This window comes from Mobula birostris, chromosome 31 (assembly GCF_030028105.1).
Source record: "Mobula birostris isolate sMobBir1 chromosome 31, sMobBir1.hap1, whole genome shotgun sequence".
Lineage (NCBI taxonomy): Eukaryota > Metazoa > Chordata > Chondrichthyes > Myliobatiformes > Myliobatidae > Mobula > Mobula birostris.
The window spans coordinates 33,987,563-34,011,913 of NC_092400.1; the positions used below are offsets into that span (position 1 = coordinate 33,987,563).

The window sequence follows — 24,351 nt, forward strand, 5'->3', positions numbered from 1 at the left end:
ACAGTCGACGTTTCGGGTCGAGGCTAAACGTCGACTGTACTTCTTCCTATAGATGTTGCCCAGTCTGCAGCGTTCCACCAGCATTTTGTGTATGTTGGTGGAATTTCCAGCATCTGCAGATTTCCTCGTGTTTGCGTATAATATACTGTGTACGTTCCAAAAGCTCAAACCAATTTTTTTTTAGTTCCAATGCAAAACAGAAACTTTAGTGAGAAAACATAATATCTGATAGTGACTTAAACCTGCTGTTTGATCACTTCATCCATCTACCGTTTATGTCAGGTAACTAAACTGGGAATTTTTGGGGACTTTGAGGTTCATGTTTCATGGATTCAGGTTACTTTTTTTTCCACTGTTTTTGAGTGGGATGATCAATATGGACCAGGGTGCTTTGGCAAACAATGGCCCTGAATTGGCTCGCAGAGTGGCACTAAACTGAATACTACTAGTCTGATGTTTGATATTCTAGGTGTTATTCACTCGCTTATTGCCATTTGTTCTTTTCTTTTCCCCTCCACACACACTGGGCGTTTGATGTTTTCTTGAACGGTTCCATGGTGTTTCTTTGTTTCGTGGCTGCCTGTGGGAAGATGAATCTCAGGGTTGTCGTCTGTATACACACTTTGATAATAAATGTACTTTGCATTGATGACATTTGCTTACTGAGTCCAACAGTTCATCCAGAAATCCACTGCTGAAGTCATTGTCCCCCTCTTGTATAATAACAGGAAATGCCTTCTTATTTTCTTTTTTTAAACAGTGTCTAGCATCCCAATGTAATGGATAAAGGACCTGCTCAGGTCTTTCTCAGCTGGTCCAAAAACTAGGGAGGCCGGCCCTGTACCGAGAGCCCACTCTGTACCTAAACTGCCTTGGGAGTTTCTCTTTCACACGACAGACCTAGTCTCTTGCTCATGTTCAAATTGCAACCTCACCCTGAGGATTCATGGCATCAAATTCTTACACAGCCGGTTCATTATTTGCATTCCTCCCCACCACACCCAAATTAGCCATTTACTTTTTAATTCAAATTTAACTCTCAATGGAAATACCTACAAAACACAAGGCGGCAAAAATCATAAGAGGCACTGCAGAAAGAATGAGCAACCAGCGCCATCCTAATGTAGGCATCACCACCACTGCCAGCAGTACTTCAAACACTGTCCCAAAGGCCCAGAACACCTGAAATGAAGAGACTTTCAATTAAACACAATCCACAAGTCCTCAGGAAAGAAGTAAGCACAAAATTATTAATTGCTCTTTTCTTCTTTTCTATCCATTCGCCTGTCTGCCTCCCTTCCCCACTCACTCACTCCCCTACTTTCTTACTCCCCACCAATCCCTATAAAACTGCTCCTCTCTCCCCTCTCCCATCCCCACATATATTTTGAACTTTGCTGATATCAATGCTTCTCAGAAATGTTCTTGGCTGGGGTTAACATTGCCTGCCTTTGCTTAGTAAGAGACAGTGTTATTTTGCATCACTCCTACACTCCATTTGACTTCAACAGTTAGAGTAATTAATTCTTTTCTTTCTAATTCATACAAAATCATACAAGAGCTTAAAATAATGATTTAAGTAAAGCAATGCTCAATTTTAAACGCATACATTATGAAATTTGGGAGAGATTGTCAGAACACATTGGGCAGAGAATTATCTTGTATCAGGTTAGTGATGCATATGGACTTTGTTAATACTCTTGTCCAATAATTGGAAGTTCCCAACAGAAACAACTTTCAGTTGTTACACGGAAGAATTTATTTTTGTCGAAGTGAGCTTGAATTTAAAGCAGCTCCCACAGCAAAACAGTCCACTCACCTCTATTAGTAAGATACACTTTGCTCTCGATTTCATTGGAAGAAATTCTGCATATAACGTTACTCTGTGTGGGGCAACCAAGACTGAAAATCAGTTATTCAATAAGTTAGTACATAAAAGCTCAAAAAGAAATATTGAAGGATGCACTCACGATTGTGGAACACCTCCAATCCCGAAGCCTACCAAGCCTCTGAGGACAAGTATCCAGCTGTAGACTGGTGAGAAGGCACTCAGTATTCCATAGTACAGTGTCCAGATTACGCTAACTTTCAGACCCTTGAATTAACACACAGAAGCATTGACAGTTAAACTGAGCCTCTAACAGTGTATCAGCCCCTAGCTAGTTCACAAGGCAAAGATTCCTAGTCTGAAGCCAAGAAACTGGACTTACACTGCAGTACCATACTCTGGAAGTCACAAAGCAATATTGAGTTCCAATCTTTATATGAGATAATAAACTGAGGTTGTCTTAGACATTGAGGCATAAAATGCTGGAATCGGAAGCAATACACAAGAAGCTGGAGGAACTCAGCACGTCAGACAGAAGCCGTGGAGGAAAATGGTCGGTCAATGTTTTGCATCAAGACTCTTCACATGGGCTGGCTTTGAGTTGAAACCTCTGAAGAGACTTGATGAGAAACATCTACTGTCCATCTGCCTCCACAGAGTCTGCTGAGTTCTTCCAGTTTCTTATTCCCTTGGACATAACTTGGTCCAACACAAACTCAGGGAACAGGTTCTAACCTCTCAACATGAAGGGATGGCATTGGTGACAAGCTGCATTTGACAGGTGATGGCTACACAGAGTGGGGATGATAGAACCATCAAGGGAATTCCTGTCTCCACATATTGCAAATAACCGAGAGAGGAGAATGAAGACTACACCGGAGAGAAGGAGAAATGGGTACTCTACATCAATGAGAAAGGGGAAAGATGCAGAGGCTGAAACATGGCAAATGGGCAGGGTCCTGGAGGAGGGGGTTCTGGCTGAAAGGGCAAGGGGATTTCTGGGACTCAGATCTCAAAACAAATTGAAATAGGTTATTGCATGAGAAGAAGTTTGTTTTATTTTCCACTTAAGATTCTTAATCCTCTTAACACAACTTCCCCACATTTTTTGTTCTGTAGCATCTAACAGCTCCCTGTTAATTTGCTTCTAAGTCACTGAACCACTGACTTCCATTTGTTTGGAGCAGTCTTTGCTTCATACGCACTTCGTGTTTTCAGTAAGTTCGGAGAACATATCTTCAGCTTCTGATGTTTGGTTCCCAACTAATGGTTATTTTCCAAGCATCCTCCCCCCTATAGGTGACTTGTGAACCCAGAATTTCCTGGTTTATTTAGAGGTACAACATGGTAACAGGTCCTTCCAGCCCAATAAGCCTGCGCCTCCCAGTTACAGCCATTGGCCAATCAAGCCATAAGCCTGTACATTTTTGGAATGCTGGTGGAAACTGGAGCATCCAGAAGAAACCCATGTAGTCACAGGGAGAAGATACAAGCTCCTCAAGGACAACAACAGAATTGAGCTCAGGACACTGGCAATGTAATGATCGTGATGTATGTTGGAAGCCAAGTGCAGGGAAAAGACAGGCTTCAATGTAGAGACGGCAACCAGAAGTTTTTTTCAGAAGAATTCTAATAATTCCAACAGAACATTGGTGGCTCAGCTGAGCTTCACCGTGAGATGTAACATTCTCAAAACTAGGACCCCGCAATTAGCGCTAATCAGGCGGCCTCTTAAATAATAAGTTACACGGAATTTCCGAAGCCTAAATAAGTTTAAAGAGAAAGCACCAGAAGACATTATGAAGAGTGAGTTGCTTAAAAACACAAGGAACTCTAAACGAGTAACGACTCTTGTTAAACAATTAACCAAACAGGTGCTCTGAAAACTTCAGCGCACAATGCTGTCCACCTCACCGCACAGGCCCGAAGAGCTCATTACAGTAACTGCTACGCTACTGTGATGCTCCTGGTTTTAGTTCAGGTACTTGGCACTCACAGGGTTTATTGCTTTTAAGTTGTTCTTCACTGATTTTGGAGCACTCTATACCTACCCTGGCTGCTTGAAATGAAAAGTGCTTCCCCACTCCTGAAGAAGGGTCCTGGCCAGAAACGTCGACTGTTTACTCTTTCCCACAGATGCTGCCTGGCCTGCTGAGTTCCTCCAGCATTTTGCATGTGTTGCTTTGAATTTCCAGCATCTGCAGATTTTCTTGTGCTTGTTGACGTCTGAACTGACCTGCAGGAAAGCCACGTGCCTGTCCTCTCCTCCTCAAACGAGTGCTTCACTCAATAGTGGAGAGCACTGTCCAATACTTGTATTCACCCTCCAAACATCCAGTGCCAATGAAATCGTTGGGATTGAATGTACAATGAGCAGCCAATGATTTTCCATGCATTTAGTGCTGACAATTTTTCCACTTGAGACTCCAGCTTTGAGGCCCTCTGTTACCTGGGGTGGACGAGGGATAATGCACCCCTGCTATCTACATGATGTGCAAGTTAGGCCAGAAAATATGGAGAGCAAGTTGTTTGCCATGCAGAAGGCTCCTCCTCTCCACGCAGCTGATGAATCCAAAGGCACGTCAGAGACCGACAGTTTGGCAGCAGTGGCACGCAGTAGTACTGCCTCAGGGTTAGCTCCTGAAGCCTTCCCCATGAGTGGGTATAGCCGCAAGTCAGTGGAGGTTTGAGATCAGAGTTTTCCTTCTCCTGGATGACCTGCCAACCACGGCTAATCAGCCCCATTGGCCTAGAACGACTGGTTTTAAGGTGCCAGTAACCCACCTTTGCCCCTTCGCCTGTCAGTAGAAACATTTCTGCCCCGCTTAGTAGCTAAGCCACATGTGACGGCCAGGAGGTAAGAGTTGGCTGTCAGAGTCTATTCGAGACACACGTCACCGGAGCATCGAACAGGTAGTGGCAGCTTATCCCCACTACCTCCCCCAGCTATAACAACCTTTAGGAACCTCAGCTTACATTAAAAAAACATTCAAATATTCAACACTTCAGACTGTTAAGGCTGATTTATACCTGTGCGTACCAGCTTATGCCGTAGACTACGCAAGTGGGCTACACCGTTGTGAGCATTGATACTTGTGTGTTTGTGTGTCTGCGTCGCTCTGCAGTTCAGGCATGTACACACATGTGCACATCACGTATTCGCACATCACGCATGCGCACACACCTGCCCGTGCAACGCTTCATGGTCATGGTAGTCTTTCTCAGGGTAAACAAGTTTAAAGCAAGCGTCTTTTTTCGTAAAAGCGAAATGTGTCCTCCGTAATTTCGGAGGTCTGTAGAACTTTATGGAAAGCATTGCAGCCAGAGTTCCTTCCCTGCCCTTCAGTCGCCCATTGCGAAGCTATTGCAGCGTAGGAGGATGCTACCAAGTGGACCAATCACAGTTGTTAGGGTCTGCATTGCCGCGACGTGTAGTTATATTTTGGGAGAGGTGCGCGTCAGGTTACGGCATAGGGATCCACATAGGCACTGCGTAGGATTCGCGGCTACACTGTACCTACGGTGTCGATTTGACGCACAAGTATAAATCAGCCTTTACTTGTAATCAGTAAGAATATGCTATCAATAGAAGACTGTACTTTCTAGCTATAATAGACGGTGAACTCATTGGACACACCATATCCAGTCTACTATGGGAACAGCTGAAGTGTGGACAGCATTTGTAAGTAAAAGCAATGCACCTTGAAATCTACAGAACTTGACCAGATGAACCTCTGACTAGAGATCTCACTGACGTCGCAGGGAGCAGGAGATACGTTACTAAATAGTGAACACGAAGTCAGACCATTTATACTCTGTTTTTAACCTGATTCTAATGTGTTCACCTAAACCTTTGATTCAAGCTGTCAATCTGTTGAAAGAGTGAGCAGTTTCAAGTGTCTGAATGTCAACCTCTCTGAGGATCTACATATCCTGGGCCCAACATATCGATGCAGTTACACAGCAAGCAGGAGAGCGGATACTTTTCATTAGGGGTTTGAAGAGATTTAGTATGTCAGCAAAGACACACAAATTCCTACAGATGTACCATGGATAGCATTCTAACTGGCTGCATCACCGTCTGGTATGGACGGGGTGGTCTACTGCACAGGATCAAAATAAACTTCAGAAAGTTTAAACTCAGTCAGCTCCATCATGGGCACTGGCCTCTGTAGTAGCCAGGACATCTTCAAGGAGCGATGTCTCAAAAAGGTGGCATCCATCATTAAGGACCCCCATCACCCAGGACATGCCCTCTCCTCATTGCTACCATCAGGGAGGAGGTAGAGGAGCCTGAAGACACCCACTTCAGGAACAGCTTCTTCCCCTCTGCCATCAGGTTTCTGGGTGGACATTGAACCCTCAGACACTACTTCACTACCTTTTTTGTTTCCCCTTATTTCATTTAACTTTTAAAACATTTATAATACACTCTTGTGATACTTCAGTTTTAACTTTGTATTGCAATGTACACAAAAACAAATTTCATGACGCAGGCCGGTGACAGTAAACCTGAATCTAATTAGATATCTGCATTAATAAGCAGGTGTACAGGTATACCTGATACTATTCCACCACACCTGTCTGGAGGTTATCCAAATGGTTTGAGTGAATGCATCAGATGGTGTGACACTAAGGTCACAGGTTTTTTTAAAAATTGAGATACAGCACTTCGAGGCACACTGCCCAGCAATGTTACCCTAGTCACAGGACAATTTACAATGACCAATAAACCTACGGGCCAGTACGCCTTTGGACTGTGGGAGGAAACGGGAGCACCCGGAGGAAACCCAGGTGGTCACGGGGAGAATGTTAAACTCCTTAAGGCAGCAGCAGGAATTGAACCCGGGTTGCCTGTACTGTAAAGCATTGTGCTAACCACTACGCTACCGCGCCTCCGTTTGATCATTGGTCACCGTCTCATTCATCTGTCAAATAACAACAGGAATGGATTTGGACCGCACATACTTCACTGGCAATATCCCCAGACTCTCAGTGAATTGGTACACTCTGATGATTCAGGTGAGCAACTAGACCGATGTCAATGATCAGCAAGATTCAGGGGTTGAAGGGAGAATTTTCTGGGTATCAGCATGAATTCAGTCAGCCCCACCATGGGCAATAGCCTGCATGGCACTCAGGACATCACCAAGGAGCGACGCCTCAAAAAGGCGGCATCCATCGTTAAGGACCCCCACCACCCGGGATGTGCCTCTTCTCATCGCTACCCTCAGGAAGGAGGTACAGCAGCCTGAGGGCAAAAACACGATTCAGAAACAGCTTCTTCCCCTTGGCCATCAGATTTCTGAACGGCCACTGAACCCATGAACGCCACCTCAATAATTTTCTTTTTTCTATTTTTGCACTACTTAATTTAACAATTTACAGTTCCCCCCCCTCTATTATTATGTACTGCAGCCGCAAAGTTAACAAATTTTACGACATACGCCGGTGATATTTAACTCGATTCTGATTCGGAAGTGAGGACGCCGACAGCATCATTGATACTCACCGTCTTTCTGCCATACTGATCTGATATGTTCCCCCAGAGCGATGAGCTAGACATCATTCCAATAAACACCACCTGCAGTGGTAGGTGAGAGGGAGAAAGCACAAGAGGAAGATCAATATGGAAATGGCACAATTTCATAACACTGACTCATAAGACCATTCACTGGGCCGCGGGGCCACTCGTTTACACTTCAATGAAGTTATCCTACCGAGGTTAGAAAGGCAACTTGCCAGCTTGGCAATCTCCACTCGCAGTGCAGTTGAGGTGCCAGTATACTTAGGATCATCATCTCCATGGCATCTGCCATCTGAAACAAGTCAACACGTTTAGCAACAAGTCAACACGTTTAGCAACACAGAACTACAGCAAGTAACAAATACAAAAGTAGGAAAACCCAGAATGATAAATCTATTCCTTCCATGGAAATACAAATCTGCTCTTTCCAAACCAGTGATCATCTGTATCTAAAGAAAATGCAATTAAAAGATGGAATTTGTTCGTTTGTTATGTGCTGCATCGTATGATGTGGGTGATCATGGTCTTTCCATGACCATGATTGTTCTTGGCAAATTTTTTCTACAGAAGTGGTTTGCCATCGCCTTCTTCTGGGCAGTGTCTTTACAAGATGGGTGACCCCAGCCATCATCAATACTCTTCAGAGATTGTCTGCCTGGTGTCAGTAGAACTTGTGATGTGCACCGGATGCTCATATGACCATCCACCACCTGCTCCCATGGGTTCACGTGACTCTGATCAGGCAGCCGGTGGGGGGGGGGGGGGGGAAGCTAAGTAGCTGCTACACTTTGGCCAAAGGGTGACACATCTCTATCCCACCACCCTAAAGAGGAAGTAACTAAAATACTGAATTTCCTTTCATAAAACATTCTTATCTGGATACATTTTTTCCACAGTTTTATCTGATTTGAGGTAATCCACTAATCTTTAGGGTGACAGGTTGGAAATACGTCTCTACCAAAGGAGGTGTCAGTGCTCCTTCCCTCCGCTAGCCTGCAGGTCACCCTTGGGCAAGGTGTAGCACCTGCTTAGCCTCCCCACCGCACCACTGATCAGGGTCAGGTGAAACCAGGGCAGGTGGTAGACGGTCGTATGAGCATCTGGTGCATATCACATCCTGGTTATGTGACCACTGACACCAGGGAGACAATCTCTGAAGAGTATTGATAATGGCTGGGGTCACCCACCTGGTAAAGACACTGCCCAGAAAAAGGCAATTGCAAAATTGCTTCTGTAGGAAACCTTGCCAAGAACAAACATGGTCATGCATGGGGAGGAGGGTGAGGCATTGGCGAGGGGGTGGGGGTGAAGTTGGGTAGGGGGTTTTCCCCACAGTTAATGATCCCTCACTATTTCTCAGGTTAAAGACAGACGGAAGACCACGGTCGCTCACGTCATACAACATGGCACATAATGATGATGATTAATCTTTTTTTCTCCCCATCCTCAAAATATGATTACTTTGTCAAAGTGACACATTGTCTGGTTTATCTGGAAATATTCATCCAATTTAGTTGTCTACTAGGGATCTGCTTCTTATCTTGTACAAAGATCAGTCCTTGGTCTCCTTTCCAATCTTCCTTCATTACTTTTGCAACAATAAATCAAAGTAAATTTATTATCAAAGCACATATACTACAAACCACTTTCAGATTCATTATCTTCCAAGCATTTACAAGAAATACAATAGAATTTATGAAAACTACACTGAAGTGCAGAGGAGATTTACAAGGATGTTGCCCAGAATGGAGGGCATACCTTATGAGAATAGGTTCAGTGTATTTGGCTTTTACCCATTGGAGTGAAGGAGGACAAGAGGTGCCCTGATCAAGATGTATAAGATGATGAGGGCATTGATCATGTGGATAGTCAGAGGCTTTTTCCCGGGGCTGAAATGGCTAACACGAGGGGGCATAGTTTTAAGGTGCTTGGAAATAGGCACCGAGGGAATGTCAGGGGTAAGTTTTTCCACACAGTGAGTGGTGGGGCATGGAATGTACTGCCAGTGGCAGTGGTGGGAGCAGATACAATAGGGTCTTTTAAGAGCCTCTTAGATGGGTACATGGAGCTTAGAAAAATAGAGGGCTATGCAGTAGGGAAATTCTAGGCAGACTCTGGAGTAGGTGACATGGTTGGCACAACATTGTGGGCTGAAGGGCCTGTAATGTGCTGTAGATTTCTATGTTCTATAAAGACTAACAAACAACCAACATACAAAAGGCAACAAATTGCACAAGTAAAATATAAATAAATACCACTGATAACACGTGCTCTACGTGGACAAATGAGACGATGAGAAAAGAAAATAAGTGAGTACTACTAACCCATGCCAATCCTGTAAGGACCGAGAGCTTCCACTGAAACTTTCCAAATCCAATGGCTTCGACCGCATCCTCCACCATGAACACATCTAAGAAACAAGAGGGATGGTTGAAAGCTGCACGCCATTTCTTCCAAGCAGTTTGTTATTTTAATCTTCATTCTCTCCTTTATCCTTTCAACTGTCTGATGGGTGGGTTTCATTAGTGTCGGTGTCCTCTCTCTACATGTGAAAGGACACTTCTCAAGCAGCTCCACAGAGGCTGGTTTGACTTCATTAAACTGTGGACTCTCTATATTTCTGCTAGTTATTCTCTGATCTTATGCACAGCTGAATCCAACCTGCTTAAATGGTCAACATAATCCCTTTATTGAATATAAATATCATTCATATGGAAGTTGCAATGTCATCGGTTGAGATCATTACCAATTCAGAAATAAAGTTAGGTCTTCCAAGTTATTATGGGTTACAGATTATCTGTAGCATACAAATGATACTCTATGGAACTCTTACCAAATATAGTGAACCTGAGTTTAATAATGAATAAACTCTTCTCGGGCTTCCAGACGGGTATAGGTATTGATTATAAACGATGCTTTGAAGATAAACTTTGCCATCGTCATCAGGGATGATGCCTGTACAAGTCTAGTCTGGTGGTATTTATACCCCTGTATTCCGTCCGTCCCCCCCCGAATGGTTAGTCCTCATCCAATCAGGTTTCCGCTCTCCTACCTTGTTTACAATCGAATTCCAGTTCTCAGAGCGAGACCTTTGTCTTTGTTAAAATTCTTTCCCTCTAGTTTTATTTCAACTGCTTCCTTTACCAAGCGGTCTCGAAAGCCACTGGCGTGGCACAGTAGTTTTGTGCCGTTGAAGACAATCCTATGGCTATTGAGAATGCAATGTTCTGCTACCGCTGTTTACTCAGAATAATCCAAAAGGATACACCTCTGGGGCTCCTTGATGCGGGTTTCCACCGTGTGTCCCGTCTGGCTGATACGTGTTGCTGCGCGTTCACAGGGAATCCTGTAAACGCCAGCTGTCTTGTCCCAGGTCATCTTTGACCTGCGTAAGCTGTGATTTGAGCTTCCTTCAGGGTTTGTGGATGGTACTAATCCAATATTTCTTCAGGATCCTGGCGATCCTTCCAGAAACTGCAGCAGTATAGGGTCAAGGGAAAAACCAGGACACCTAACAAGGAGGAACCTGTTGCTACCCCCTGTCTTTCCTATACTTCCACAGTTTCTGGAAGGATCACCAGGATACTGAAGAAGTACCAGATTAATACCATCCGCAAACCCGTAAGGAACCTCAAATCATAGTTTATGTGGGTCAAAGATGACCTGGGACTCAAGGTGTTTACGGAATTTCCTGTGAGTGCACAGCAGAGAATATCAGCCAGAAGGGACACGTGGTGGAAACCCACATCAAGGGACACAGGAAGTGTATCTATTCGTGGGTTACCCGGAGAAATCGGCGGTAGCAGAACATTGCACTTACAATGGCCAAGGGATTGTCTTCGACGGCACTAAACTACTGATGGCTTTAATATACACAAATGGACCACTTGGAAGCCATTGAAATAAAACGAGGAGAAGAATTTTGACAAAGACAAAGGTCTGGCTCTGAGAACTGGAATTTGATTGTAAACAAGGTGGGAGAGCAGAAACCTGACTGGATGAGGACTAACCAATGGGGAGGAGGGGCTACTGGGGTATAAATATCACCAGATTAGCGTCATCCCTGATGAAGATGGCAGAGTTTGTCATGGAAACGTTGGTACACCTGTACGGGGCAGGAAATGGGGAAGAGTTTATTCATCATATACGCTGGGAAAGCACTAGATCCAGTGTTTAATAACATTATGCACTTTACCATCTGTAGGATTTGCAAAATCTTTGGGGACAGTGGCTCCATCCCCCAGTTCAACTTGCTCCAGTTCCGATCGGACCCCTTCTATCTCAATCTCATGTTCTCCAGAACAGGTATCATCTTCTGACCTTGCACTTTCACCCGTACGACGGAACTTCACCACTCTGAAAAAAAATAGAGTCAAAAGATATCAGCGGTATTTTAACAGGCGGATTTGTCACTGGGAAAGTCATCATTGTGCTGGTTTTCAACAACAAGCTTCACTGCTAAAGAGGAAACCAGTGTTTCTTTTCATTTTTAAAGTTCGAAGTACATTTATTGTCAAAGTAGATACACATATTACCTTGAGATTTGTCTCTCAACAGGCAGCCATGAATCAAAGAAACCCAAAAGAGCCCGTTAATAAAGACCGTCGAAAACCCAGAGAGGGAAAAAAATAGAGGATGCACCCAATAAGCACAAGCAAATAGCGTTCCGGGATGAAGTCCGCAAAGAGTGTCCGAGACCCATTGTCCAGCGGAGAGCCAAGGAAACGTCGCGGAGCGGCAGCACCGAGCTGAACCGAACCGGCCCGTCCCTCGCCTCGGTCCCCGACACCCTGACCTTTCCGATTCGGCAAATTGATCTCCAGACATCGGGTTCAGTCGCTTCGATGCACTTTCGGGTTTGCGATGATCGTTTGCCTGAAATAGTTTGACTGGCAAACGATTTAGTTAAACTTCTTTCGTTCGCCTGCAGCTAGAAGTCGCTCTGATTCACCAGCATCATTTTAAACCAGAAGCTTTTGGATTGAATGATATTAAAACTTTTAAAGGTGAAAATATATGTCTTGAACTGATATTATCGAGGAATTTGCCTATCCCCAACCCTGGTTAAAACACGTTTGTTTAAACACTTCTTCTAAAATTAGATCTGTTAATTGGAGAACAAACAAGGAAATTCATTTGGCCTGTATAAAAGAGTGTTAATTTAATACGCAGCTCAATGAATTGCTGAAGCCCCCAGACAAATAACTATTGGCTAATTATTCTCACCTCTGAGTTTGCCGTGCTCTCCGTCCTTGAAACCGGACTACAGTACAACCCGACTTCCCACCAACCAGTGGTGAACCGCAAGTGAGATGTTCTGCAGGTCTGTCTGGCTCACAACCAAAGTACTGTGTCTTGAAATTAATTCCCGAGTCCCGGCGTGGACGGCATGCTCAGATTGCAAGAGGAATGAAAGAGGAGGATTGGCCATGATAAGAGGCCAGTTGATTGGAGTTTAAATGTCCAGGGAAGCTCCATTATTTGTATTTTAAAGACCATGATTTTGAATCCAATGCAATTTCAACAGCAAAGCTGTGGTTATGTGCAATTCAAAGTGCAGAGGACATTCATTGTCCACTGCCACATACGCAAGGGCCTTAATGTCTCAGGCTCACCTCTGGACATTGAGGTAAATGTATATGAATGACAGTAATAGGAGCAGGAGTAGGCCATTCAGCCCCTCAAGGCTGCACTATTTTTCAATAAGTTCATGACTGAACCAATTATGGTTCACTGCTTTTCGAGACTGGTTTCCCAAACCCTTTCATTTTCTGGTCATTTAAGACTATAAGATATAGGAGCAGAATTAGGCCATATGGCCCATCGAGTTTTCTCCACCATTTGATCATGGCTGATCCATTTTCCCTCTCAACCCCAATTTCCTGCCTTCTACCTACATTCCTTCATGCCCTGAATAATCAAGAATCTCTCAATCTCTGTCTTAATCAATCTCTACATAAAGACTTGGCCTCCACGGCTGTGCCTGTGGCAATATATTCCACAGATTCACCACTCTCTGGCTAAAGAATTTCCTCCTCATCTACGTTCTTAAACGATATCCCTCTATTCTGAGACTGTGTCCTCCGGCCCTAGATTCTCGCACCATCGGAAACATCCTCTCCACTTCCACTCTACTGAGGCCCTCCAACATTTGATAGGTTTTATTGACGTCTCCTCTCATTCTTCTGAATTCCAGTGAATACAGGCCTAGAGCCATCAAACTTTCTTTGTATGACTAGCTGTTCAATCTTGGAATCATTTTTGTGAACATCTTTTGAACCATCTCCAGTGTCAGCACATCCTTTCTCAGAGAAGTTTCTGCCTGTGTCCACCCTGAATATTTGTAATGAGTCCACTCCCCAGTTTATTACAGAAGAAAGTTCCAAGGGTTCATGACTGCTTTGGAGAAGGAATTCTTCCTTACCCCAATCGGAAATGGGATTTGAAACAATACCTCTACATCTAATTACTTGCACAAGGGAAACACCCTCTCAGTCCCACTCACATTTCAATAAGATCACCTCTCTCATTCTGCTAACTTGGATGAGAAAAGGCGCAACCTTTTCAACACTTTACATCTGTCAAACCATTTATCCCAGGAGCCAAACTTCTAAGCCTTCTCCACACTGCCTCACTTGCAAGCAAGCATTTTCCTTCCATAAATATGAAAAACAAACCTATCTGCAGTGCCCCAGGAGCAATCTCAGCAATGCCTCGCAAAGTTGCATCAAAAGCTTTGTTTCTTTATATTCTGTAGAAATATTGAGACACACACCCAACTCTAGGGATTAAAAGTAACATTAGCAAATTTGCAGATGACACAAAGCTGGGTGGCAGTGTGAAATGTGAGGAGGCAAAGGAAACATGTTAGAGGCAGGAAAGTGGACATGCTAGAGGCAGAAAACATGTTCCCAATGTTGGGGGAGTCCAGAACCAGAGGCCACAGTTTAAGAATAAGGGGTAGACCATTTAGAACGGAGTTGAGGAAAAACTTTTTCACACAGAGGGTTGTGGTTCTGTGGAATGCTCTGCCTCAGAAGGCAGTGGAGGCCAATTCTCTGGATTCTTTCAGAAAAGAATTAGATAGAGCTCTTAAAGATAGCGGAGCGAAGGGATATTGGGAGAAGGCAGGAAAAGGGTACTGATTGTGGATGATCAGCCATGATCATAGTGAATGGTGGTGCTGGCTCGAAGGGCTGAATGGCCTACTCCTGCACCTATTGTCTATTGTCTAAAATGCTGGGGGGCACAGCAAGTCCGGAAGCATTGGAAGAGAGCAATAGACAGCTGGTGTTTTTGGCTGAGACCTTTCTTCAAGGCTGGAAAGGAAAGGGGAAGAAACCAGAACAAGGGGGGGGGAGGGGGATGTACAAGTTGGCTGGTGATTTGTGAGACCAGGTGGGGGGGAAGTTGGAGGGTGGGGTGATAAAGTAAGAAACTCCTTCCTCCATTTCTCCCATGGTCCACTGTCCTCTCTATTAGATTCCTTCTTCTTCAGCCTGTTACCTCTTCTTCCCAGCCCTGATGAAGGGTCTGTTTATTTCCCTCCATAGATGCTGCCCTACTTGTTGAGTTCCTCCAGCACTTTATGTGTACTCGTTATATATTCTATGCCCCTTTGCAATGAAGGCGAACATTCCATTAACCTTCCCAATTACATGCAGTACCTGAGTGCCAAATTAAGTGTTTCCTGTACTTGTACCCCAGCTCTCCTCTGTCACCATGTTCGTAGTCTCACTCTATTTAAGTAATCATTTGCTTTTGCATTCTTCCTTTCAAACTGAGCAGCCTTACATTTTCCAACATTATATTCCACCTGGCAGCTCCTTGCCCGCAGCCAATTGGCAGGCATCTGCAGGATGCTTGTATTCTAACCAATTACTAACCACTTACCTTTGTGTCATCAGTAAATTTGATTGCGGTTCAAATTTCCAAGTCTTCGCCCCAGCAGTGAAAGCCATGACACACCATTAGCCACTGATTGGCAATCAAAGAACCTTTCATCCCAACTCTCTGGAGATCTTGCCAATATAGTGATGTATATTTCTGACGATGGTACACTTGTCACTTTGGACACTTTCCTGTGCTTGTTAACTGGGCACAGTTCAATTTAAAACTCCCTTCACAAACTGATGCATCCCAGCACCAAATACTGCTTAGCTGTACTGGTTTAAAAAAAAACAGAAGCAGACAAATGAAACTTATGAAAATATTTTTCTATCTAATTTTAATAGGAAGATCTATTGGGCCACACAGTTCTATCTGTAATGTATACTCCCTCTTTGCTTTAAGCTGGGGGTCGGCAACCTTTTTGCCTCTGTGGGCCAGATCACGTATTAATGAGCAGACGATGGGCCAGATAGATGCCATAACAATTTGAAATATGGGAATTATCCATTTAGATTAGATTAGATTATGACACACAGTCCTCTTTTATTGTCATTTAGTAATGCATGAATTAAGAAATGATACAATGTTTTTCCAGAATGATATCACAGAAACACATGACAAACCGACTTAAAAACTGACAAAGACCACATAATTATAACATATAGTTACAACAGTGCAAAGCAATACCTTATTTTGATAAGAACAGATCATGGGCACGGTAAAAAGTTTTAAAGTCTCTCGAAAGTCCCACCATCTCACGCAGACGGTAAACCTCCAGCACCGCAAGCTTGCCAATGCAGCATCCCGGAAGCATCCGACCACAGTCCGACTCCGAGTCCGTCCGAAAACTCCGAGCCTCCGACCAGCTCTCTGACACCGAGCACCGAGCACCATCTCTGCCGAGTTCTTCGACCTCAGCCTCGGCAATAGGCAAAGCCGGGGATTTGGGTCCTTCCCCTCTGGAGATTCTCGATCGCACAGTAGCAGCGGCAGCGAAGCGGGCATTTCAGAAGTTTCTCCAGATGTTCCTCTGTGCTTCTCACGGCTGTCTCCATCAAATCAGGATTGTGCACGGCCCCCCTAGTTAACACTAGTTGTGTTTTGCCTCAAATTAATGAATAACGCATGCTAGAAAATCATTTGTGCTTAAGGTTGCCTACCCCTGCTTTAAGCCGTTGGTTTGATGTGATTCACCAGAGGAACAATTTCTTCATGAGACGTTCCCACTGACCTTCAGGGTGTCAGCAATCACTTATAGCAGGTACGTTGTGCTCGGGGTCAATTATTCTGCCAGCAAGGAATCTGTCATCTTTAGTTTATGAAACATGTTCCATTGATATTAGTTAATAATTGACTAGCTAATTAGATAATTGACAGCAACCATTTATAAGGAGTTTAGGTCAAACAGAGTGGCCATTAGGCTCGGTTACAGTCGGAAGTTTGGTTTTGGTTGGCTGCTGCCTGAGACGACGGGTGGCTCGAGTGGTGTTTGGTGTTTGGTGTTTGCTGGTGCTGGCTGTGAATGGTGTGGGGACGTTGGGAAATAGTCTAGGCTGGGAATCTGGGAAGGAACCGCAAATGAAGAGCTCGGGTGAGGGTGGGTTGGCGGGAGGAGGTTTGAATCAAGTTGAATCCAGATCTGGAAAATGGAAAAAGAAAGATAATATTAGAATGATTTCAAATGATGGAGAGGAAGGCATTGATAGTTTGAAAAAAAGGAAAGAAGACTTCAAGGCTCCATCAATCCCGTTAAATTAACTAAAAGCGGTCATGGGGAAAATAGACTGTGCTCATACTTTAAGCGGAGGGGAGGTGTTAATTGTGTGTAAGAAGGCATTATGATTGAAGACCTTACTTGGCGAAAAGATGGTACCTATTTTGCCAAATGAAAATAGAGGTGTTAGGGGTGTTATAACAGGTATTCTGGTAGAGATTTCGACAGCAGAGGTTAAATGAGGCAAGGTTGAGGAAGTAAAGAGATTGCAAGTAGTCAGAAATGAGGAAAGGATGGGAATTTATCTATACTGATATGTTTTGATGAAGTGAAGCTCCCTGATAGAGTTAGTTTGGGATATGTTGGTTATAATGTTCGAACTCACTTAGATGTTACAAATGTCAGCGGTTTGGGTATGTAGCGGCAGTATGTCATGGGAAACTCAGATGTCGTAAGTGTGGTGGGAAACATAAATATGAAAATTGTGAAGGTGTAAAGTTTAGTTGTTGTAATTGCAGAGGAGAACATAGTGCAGCTTATGCAGGATGTGAAGTGCTTAAGAAGGCAGTCGAAGTTCCAAATGTTGATAAAGTATTACCAGTTAGAGAACAGACTGTGAAGTCACAGGCTATATGTCAGCATCATACTTCTCTTACTCAAGATAATCTGTTGTTGTTCGCCCATCGTTGACGACGATGAAGATCTCGACACCATTACAGGTTTCCCCCGCCATCCGAAGGTAGAGCATTCCTATGAAACGGTTCGTAAGCCGAAATGTCGTAAAGCGAAGAAGCAATTACCATTTACTTATATGAGAAAATTTTGTGAGCATTCGCAGACCCAAAAATAACCTACCAAGTCATGCCAAATAACACATAAAACCTAAAATAACAGTAACATATAGTAAAAGCAGGCATGATATGATAAATACACAGCCTATTTAAAGTAGAAATACTTTTCCACAATCATTCCCGCATTGTTCTGGGCAGAAAATCTCACACCAGCGCTGTTGGCAAGAACACTCTCTCCAGTAACCTTTAAGCTATGAAGCTGCCGAATCATACCAAATAACACATAAAAATACACAGCCGATATAAAATAGAAATAATGTATGTACAGTGTAGTATCACTTACGGGAATCGGGAAGACAGCGAGCACACTGATGATGGTGTGTTAGACTAAGTCGTCGGAGGATAGGGTGGTGCAGTGGCCCCCACCCTCCGGGCAGCGAACCGATACCGATCTGCGAATCATGCAGGGATGCAGGGGTACAGTGGTAGTCAGGATGCACACAGCACATCTTTAAGAAACAGGCCAAAATAAACATGCTAATTAATTAGGTGCTGCCCGGCATGTAAATGTCGGCTCAGATCAGAGGCGACGCAATTGGCAATCACCTCTAATCTGGGCCGACATCTACGTGCCGGGCGGCACCTAATTAATTAGCATGTTTATTTCGTCTTTTTCCTTAAAGATGTGCTGTGTGCCTCCCGTCTACTGCTGCATTCTCCGCAAATTGGTATCTATCTGCGGCCTGGGGGTTGGGGTGGTGAGACACTGGGGTGTTGTCTGTTTCCGTTAGGGCAGGCAGCTCATCTACTCTTATGACTGCCTGCCTAGATGTCGAAGGTCGAGGTTCGTCGTCTGCTGTGGCTGATGTGGAAGGCTTGCTTGACTGCTTAGCCTGGCGCGTTTTTCTACCATACAGTTCTTTGTAAGCACTCAAACCATCCTGCAAATATGCCCTAGACCAATGTACCCGTTCAAATTTAAAGTTGTTCTTTATCATTGCAGCGAAAATCTCATGCAGTTGCTTCACGTTCAGTTCCTGGACGACATCACTTTCACTACTGAATTCGGTTTCGATTGTTATCCTTTCCTCTTCTAATTGCATCTGCTCTTCATCTATCAGTTCTTGGTCATGGGATGCCAAAACCTCTTCAACATCATCTTCGTCAGCTTCCACAAGCCAAACTCACTTTGTCCTTGCTTTGTTCACCACGATCAAAAGGCTTAATTATGTCTAGTTTTACGCTAAGTGTAACACCATTATGAGCTCTTTTAGGCTTTTCCGATACCTTAGAACTCACCTTGCACACGTGTTTAAACAATGCCAGTGAGAATGCCGCTCCGAATCTGGGGGAGAGCGGCTGCTCGGGGCACAAGCTGCCTTTTTATCGGGCGCTGATTTTTATTGCGCGCTGTTTTTTTTTGTAACAGTGAAAACACCTTCTGTTAGCGAAAACAGGGAACTAAAGTAGGTCTTTCGTAACAGTGAGGTTTCGTAAAGCAAACGTTTGAAAAGCAGGGGACACCTGTAGTCACTTTGAGACTGGATGCGGTGTGTCTGAAGATGACTGGTCAGGCCAATTCGGGCACGGAATGTCCTGGCACACGTTGGGCTGACATGCATAGGCACTGCAGTTGTTGCACTGGTGGCTCTGGACTTGCGCAGCTCGTGCTTATGTTGCGTTTCAGCAGTGCGCCTTGCTTCGTAAGCTTGACAGCCCTTGTGGGTGACGCCGCGCCAGGTAGGGCAGTTTTGTGCCAGTGTTTCCCAGGTGGTCGTGTCAATGTCAAACGACTTCAGGGAGGCCTTTAGTGCGTCTTTGTAACGTTTCTTCTGCCCTCCTTGCGAGCATCTTCCAGCAGAGAGTTCCCCAAAAAGGAGCTGCTTGTGTATGCGCTCGTCCGGCATGCGGATGACATGACCTGCCCACCGGGACTGTGCTCTCATCAGCAGTGTGTGGACTGATGGTAGACTTGCTCCAGAGAGAACTTCAGTGTCTGGTACTTTATCTTGCCATCTGATGCCTAATGTTCTGCGAAGACAAGTCATGTGGAAATGGTTGAGCTGTCTTGCATGCCTTTGACACACAGTCCACGTTTCACAGGCATACAGGAGGGTAGTGAGTACCACGGCTCTGTAGACCTTCAGTTTTGTTGCTAGACTGATTCCTCAGCGTTCCCATACAGTGGAGCGCAGTCTACCGAAAGCAGAACTTGCCTTTGCTATTCTGCAGTTAACTTCTGTATCAATAGTCACTGCTCGGGAGAGGGTGCTGCCAAGGTCAGTAAACTGGTCAACTGCCTGTAGTTTCTGTCCTTTGACTGTGATTTTCGGTTCTGTGTACGGTGCATGAGGAGCAGGCTGATGGATGACTTCGGTCTTTTTGATGTTGATGATGAGTCCAAAGTTGTCACCAGCCGTGGAGAATTTGTCTATATTGAATTGCTTCTCTGGCTCCGAGCCAGCATACAGGGCGCAGTCATTGGCAAAGAGGAAGTCTTTCAGAACAGTCTCCCTCACTTTGGTAACACACACAAAATGCTGGTGAACACAGCAGGCCAGGCAGCATCTATAGGAAGAAGTACGGTCGACGTTTCGGGTCGAGACCCTTCGTCAGGACTAACTGAAGGAAGAGTTAGTAAGAGATTTGAAAGTGGGAGGGGGAGGGAGAGATCCGAAATGATAGGAGAAGACAGGAGGGGGAGGGATGAAGCCAAGAGCTGGGAAGTTGATTGGCAAAAGGGATACAAGGCTGGAGAAGGGGGAATATCATGGGACGGAAGGCCTTGGAAGAAGGAAAGGGGGAGGGGAGCACCAGAGGAAGATGGAGAACAGGCAAGTAGTATTTGTGAGAGGGAAAGAGAGAGAGAAAGAAAGAATAAATTAGGGATGGGGTAAGAAGGGGAGGAGGGGCATTAACAGAAGTTAAAGAAATCAAGTAACTGCCAGGAGGGAGGTGACACTTCACCTGTGAGTCTGCTGGTGTGATATACTGAGTCCAGTGCTCCCGGTGTGGCCTTCTTTATATTGGTGAGACCCAACGCAGACTGGGAGACAGTTTCGCTGAACACCTACGCTCTGTCCGCCAGAGGAAGCAGGATCTCCCAGTAGCCACACATTTTAATTCCATGTCCCATTCCCATTCTGACATGTCTATCCACGGCCTCCTCTACTGTCAAGATGAAGCCACACTCAGGTTGGAGAAACAACACCTTATATTCCGTCATTGATTTTTCTAACTTCCGTTAATGCCCCTCCTCACCTTCTTACCCCATCCATAATTTTTTCTGTCTCTCTGTCTCTCTTTCCCTCTCACAAATACTACTTGCCTGTTCTCCATGTTCCTCTGGTGCTCCCCGCCCCGTCTCTTTCTTCCAAGGCCTCCCGTCCCATGATACTCCCCCTTCTCCAGCCTTGTATCCCTTTTGCCAATCATCTGTCCAACTCTTGGCTCCATCCTTCCTCCTCCTGTCTTCTCCTATCATTTTGGGTCTCCCCCTCCCTCTCCCACTTTCAAATCTCTTACTATCTCTTTTTTCCGTTAATCCTGACGAAGGGTCTCGACCCAAAACGTCAACTGTACCCCTTCCTCTAGATGCTGCCTGGCCTGCTGCGTTCACCAGCATTTTGTGTGTGTTGCTTGAATTTCCAGCATCTGCAGGTTTTCTCGTGTTTGCGTCCTTCACTCTGGTAATAGCTTGAAGTCTCCTCAGGCTGAAGAGCTTCCCATTCACTCTGTACTTGAGGCTGATTCCAGCATCACTGTCCTGGAAGGCATCATTCAGCATGGCAGTAAACATCATGCTGAATGGAGTGGGTGCGAGCACACAGCCCTGTTTGACACCACTGGTGACTGGGAACACCTCAGAGGATTCTCCGCCGTTCAGCACTCTGGCCATCATGCCATCATGGAACTGGCGTACCATCTGCATGAATTTGGCGGGGCAGTCGAACGTTGACATGATCCTCCACAGGCCTTGTCGGCAGACAGTGTCGAAGGCTTTCGTGAGGTCAACAAAAGTTGTGTAGAGGTCGCGATTCTGCTCCTGACACTTCTCCTGAAGTTGGCACGGCAAAAATCATGTCAACAGTCCCACGACCTTTGCGAAAGCCACACTGTGACTCTGGCAGCAGGCCCAGCTCCAGATGAGTGACCAGATGATTTAGCAGGACTCTTGCAAGGGTTTTTCCTGCGATGGAGAGCAGCGAGATTCCTCGGTGGTTGTCGCATACTTGTCGATTGCCCTTCCTCTTCTAGAGGTATAAGATGGATGCATCTTTAAGTTCCTGAGGAATGGGTCCTTGCTGCAAAAAAGACTGGAACAACTTGGTGAGCTTCTCTATAAGTACAGGACTACCGGCTTTGTAGATCTCTGCAGGTATGGATCTGCCCCTGGACTGGATAGCTGGCTGACAGCTTCCGTGACTTCGGCTACTACTGGTGGGTCATCCATGGTGCTGTTGATGTCAACCTGGGGAATCCTGTCTATTGCCTCATCGTTAATAGATGATGGTCGGTTGAGGACGGCTTCAAAGTGTTTAGCCCATCTCTGCGGGATCTGAGCCTTCTCTGTAATGAGAGGTGTACCATCTATACTCAGGAGGGCGGATCTCCCGGGAAACTGAGGTCTGTAGAGAGTGTTGAGGGCTTCATAGAATCGTTTCAAGTCGTTTCTGTCAGCGTATCCCTGTATTTCATCTGCCTTGGTGCTCAGCCAGGCATCTTGCATTTTACGCAGTTTATTCTGGACTGTCCTGCGAGCACTGGTAAAGGTGTTTCTCTTGGCAGCTGATGATGGGCTGTTCTGATGTGCGTGATGAAGGTGGTGCTTTTCAACAAGTAGAGCCTGTATCTCCTCGTCGTTCTCATCGAACCTGTCACGCTGCTTGCGGGTAGAGAGCCCTAGCATCTTCAGTGCAGATGAATGGACAGCATCCCTGAAGCGATCCCAGTCGTCCACAGCACTGCCTACAAGGCGTAGGTCAGCAATCTTGGTTTCTAAATCTTCGGCCAGTGCTGGAGTTCTTCAGCCTGGCCACATTGAATCTTTTCATAGCCTTGCTTCCTTGTGGTCGCCTCTTGGGTCTGATGCGGAGCTTCATTTTGGAGACAATGAGCCTGTGATCTGTCCAGCAGTCAGTGCCACACACGGCCTTGGTCACTCTGACATCCTGCCTGTCTTTTCTCCTGACAATGACATAGTCGATAATTTACTAGTTGATCAAATGAAGTTTGTGATGTTCGTAACAGATGTGGTAAATTGTACTGCTCAGACATCTAGTCATACTGAGAAAATTTAAATTATTGTGAAAGCTGCTGAGAAGTATCTGAGAATGACAGGCTGTAAATGAAGCTCTGCTGGGTGCAGTATCTGTATTTCTGTCTCCTAGTGAAGGTACATAATTTGCATAAGAATATTGCAGTGGAACGCAAGAAGCCTGATTTCTAATAGCCAAGACTTTAAGAAGTTTGTTTCTGATTTATCAAATCCACCTGATGTTATATGTACTCAGGAAACCTGGTTGTTAACACATTTAAGTTTTTCTTTGCAGGATTATATTGAAATTAGGCATGATAGGTTAGTCGGTAGAAGGGGTTGTTTTGCAAGTTTTATAAGGAAAGGGATGGGACATAAGTTGTGGATGTAAATGAAGTATATGAGGCAGTTGTAGAAGTATTTGATTCAACAGGTAGGTACATTTTTATAACTGTTGTGGAAAGCTCTCGATTGATTTGTTGGAAAGCATATGTAGCCCTAACTCGCTAAGGGTTGTATGGTGTGGGGATGTTAATGCACATAGTTCACTGTGGGGTTGTTCACAGAATGATGGCAATGGTTTGATTGTGGAAGAATTTTTAGATATTTCACATCTTTTGTGTCTTAATGATGAGAGGGCCATGAGGTTTAATGTTCATAATAGTCCTGAACCTGCTAAGATTTAACTTTAGTTTTGAACATTCTGGCTGGAGTGAGTCAGTGGGATGTCATGGGAGATGAAACATTGGGAACTGATCATTTTCCTATATTTTTAAACTTGGGTGTGGATTTATATAGGGGACAGAAGGCCACTTTTAGGAGGTGGAATTTTGGTAAAGCAAACTGGGAGAGCTTTAAGATTTCATGTGATGAATGTCTATCAGGGCTGAATGCTGAGGATGACATGGATTTCTGTAATGAAAGGTTACTCACATTATTCATTAAACTATGGTGGAAGTGCTTCCTATTAAAAAGGGCATTAATAGGAGAAAGGCTGTACCATGGTGGTCTGAGGGGTGCGCAGATGCAATTAGGGATAGAAATAAGGTGTTCAGGAAAGTTAGGAAGTATCACTCTTTGAGTGACCTTATTAAGTATAAAAGGACACAGGCCGTGGAGAGAAAAGTAGTGAAAGTTGTGAGAAAGTCTTACTGGAGGTCATATTGTGATAGTGTTGCAAGGGGTATTAAGGCTGATTTATACTTGTGCATATGGGCTACACCTTAGCTTACGCCGTAGCCTACGCTGTTGTGAGCATTTATACTTGTGCGTTGGTGTGTCTGCGTCGCTCTGCAATTCACCACCAAAATGCTAGCTGGCGGTGGGGTTTCTATGCCACTGTGT

At 44.7% G+C, this 24,351-nt stretch overlaps 1 protein-coding gene across 1 annotated transcript in view; it reads right to left on the minus strand.

Annotated features, from left to right (window-relative positions):
- svopa (SV2 related protein a) overlaps positions 1-24,351 on the minus strand; it is a 71,570-nt gene that overhangs the window by 22,116 nt on the left and 25,103 nt on the right. Inside the window, exons 2-8 of the mRNA XM_072247583.1 lie at positions 11,551-11,711; positions 9,680-9,765; positions 7,549-7,647; positions 7,341-7,412; positions 1,971-2,095; positions 1,820-1,883; positions 1,057-1,182 (exon numbers count right to left, since the gene is read on the minus strand). Of these exons, the coding sequence (XP_072103684.1) occupies positions 1,057-1,182; positions 1,820-1,883; positions 1,971-2,095; positions 7,341-7,412; positions 7,549-7,647; positions 9,680-9,765; positions 11,551-11,711 (733 nt within the window). The remainder of the gene's footprint in view (positions 1-1,056; positions 1,183-1,819; positions 1,884-1,970; positions 2,096-7,340; positions 7,413-7,548; positions 7,648-9,679; positions 9,766-11,550; positions 11,712-24,351) is intronic.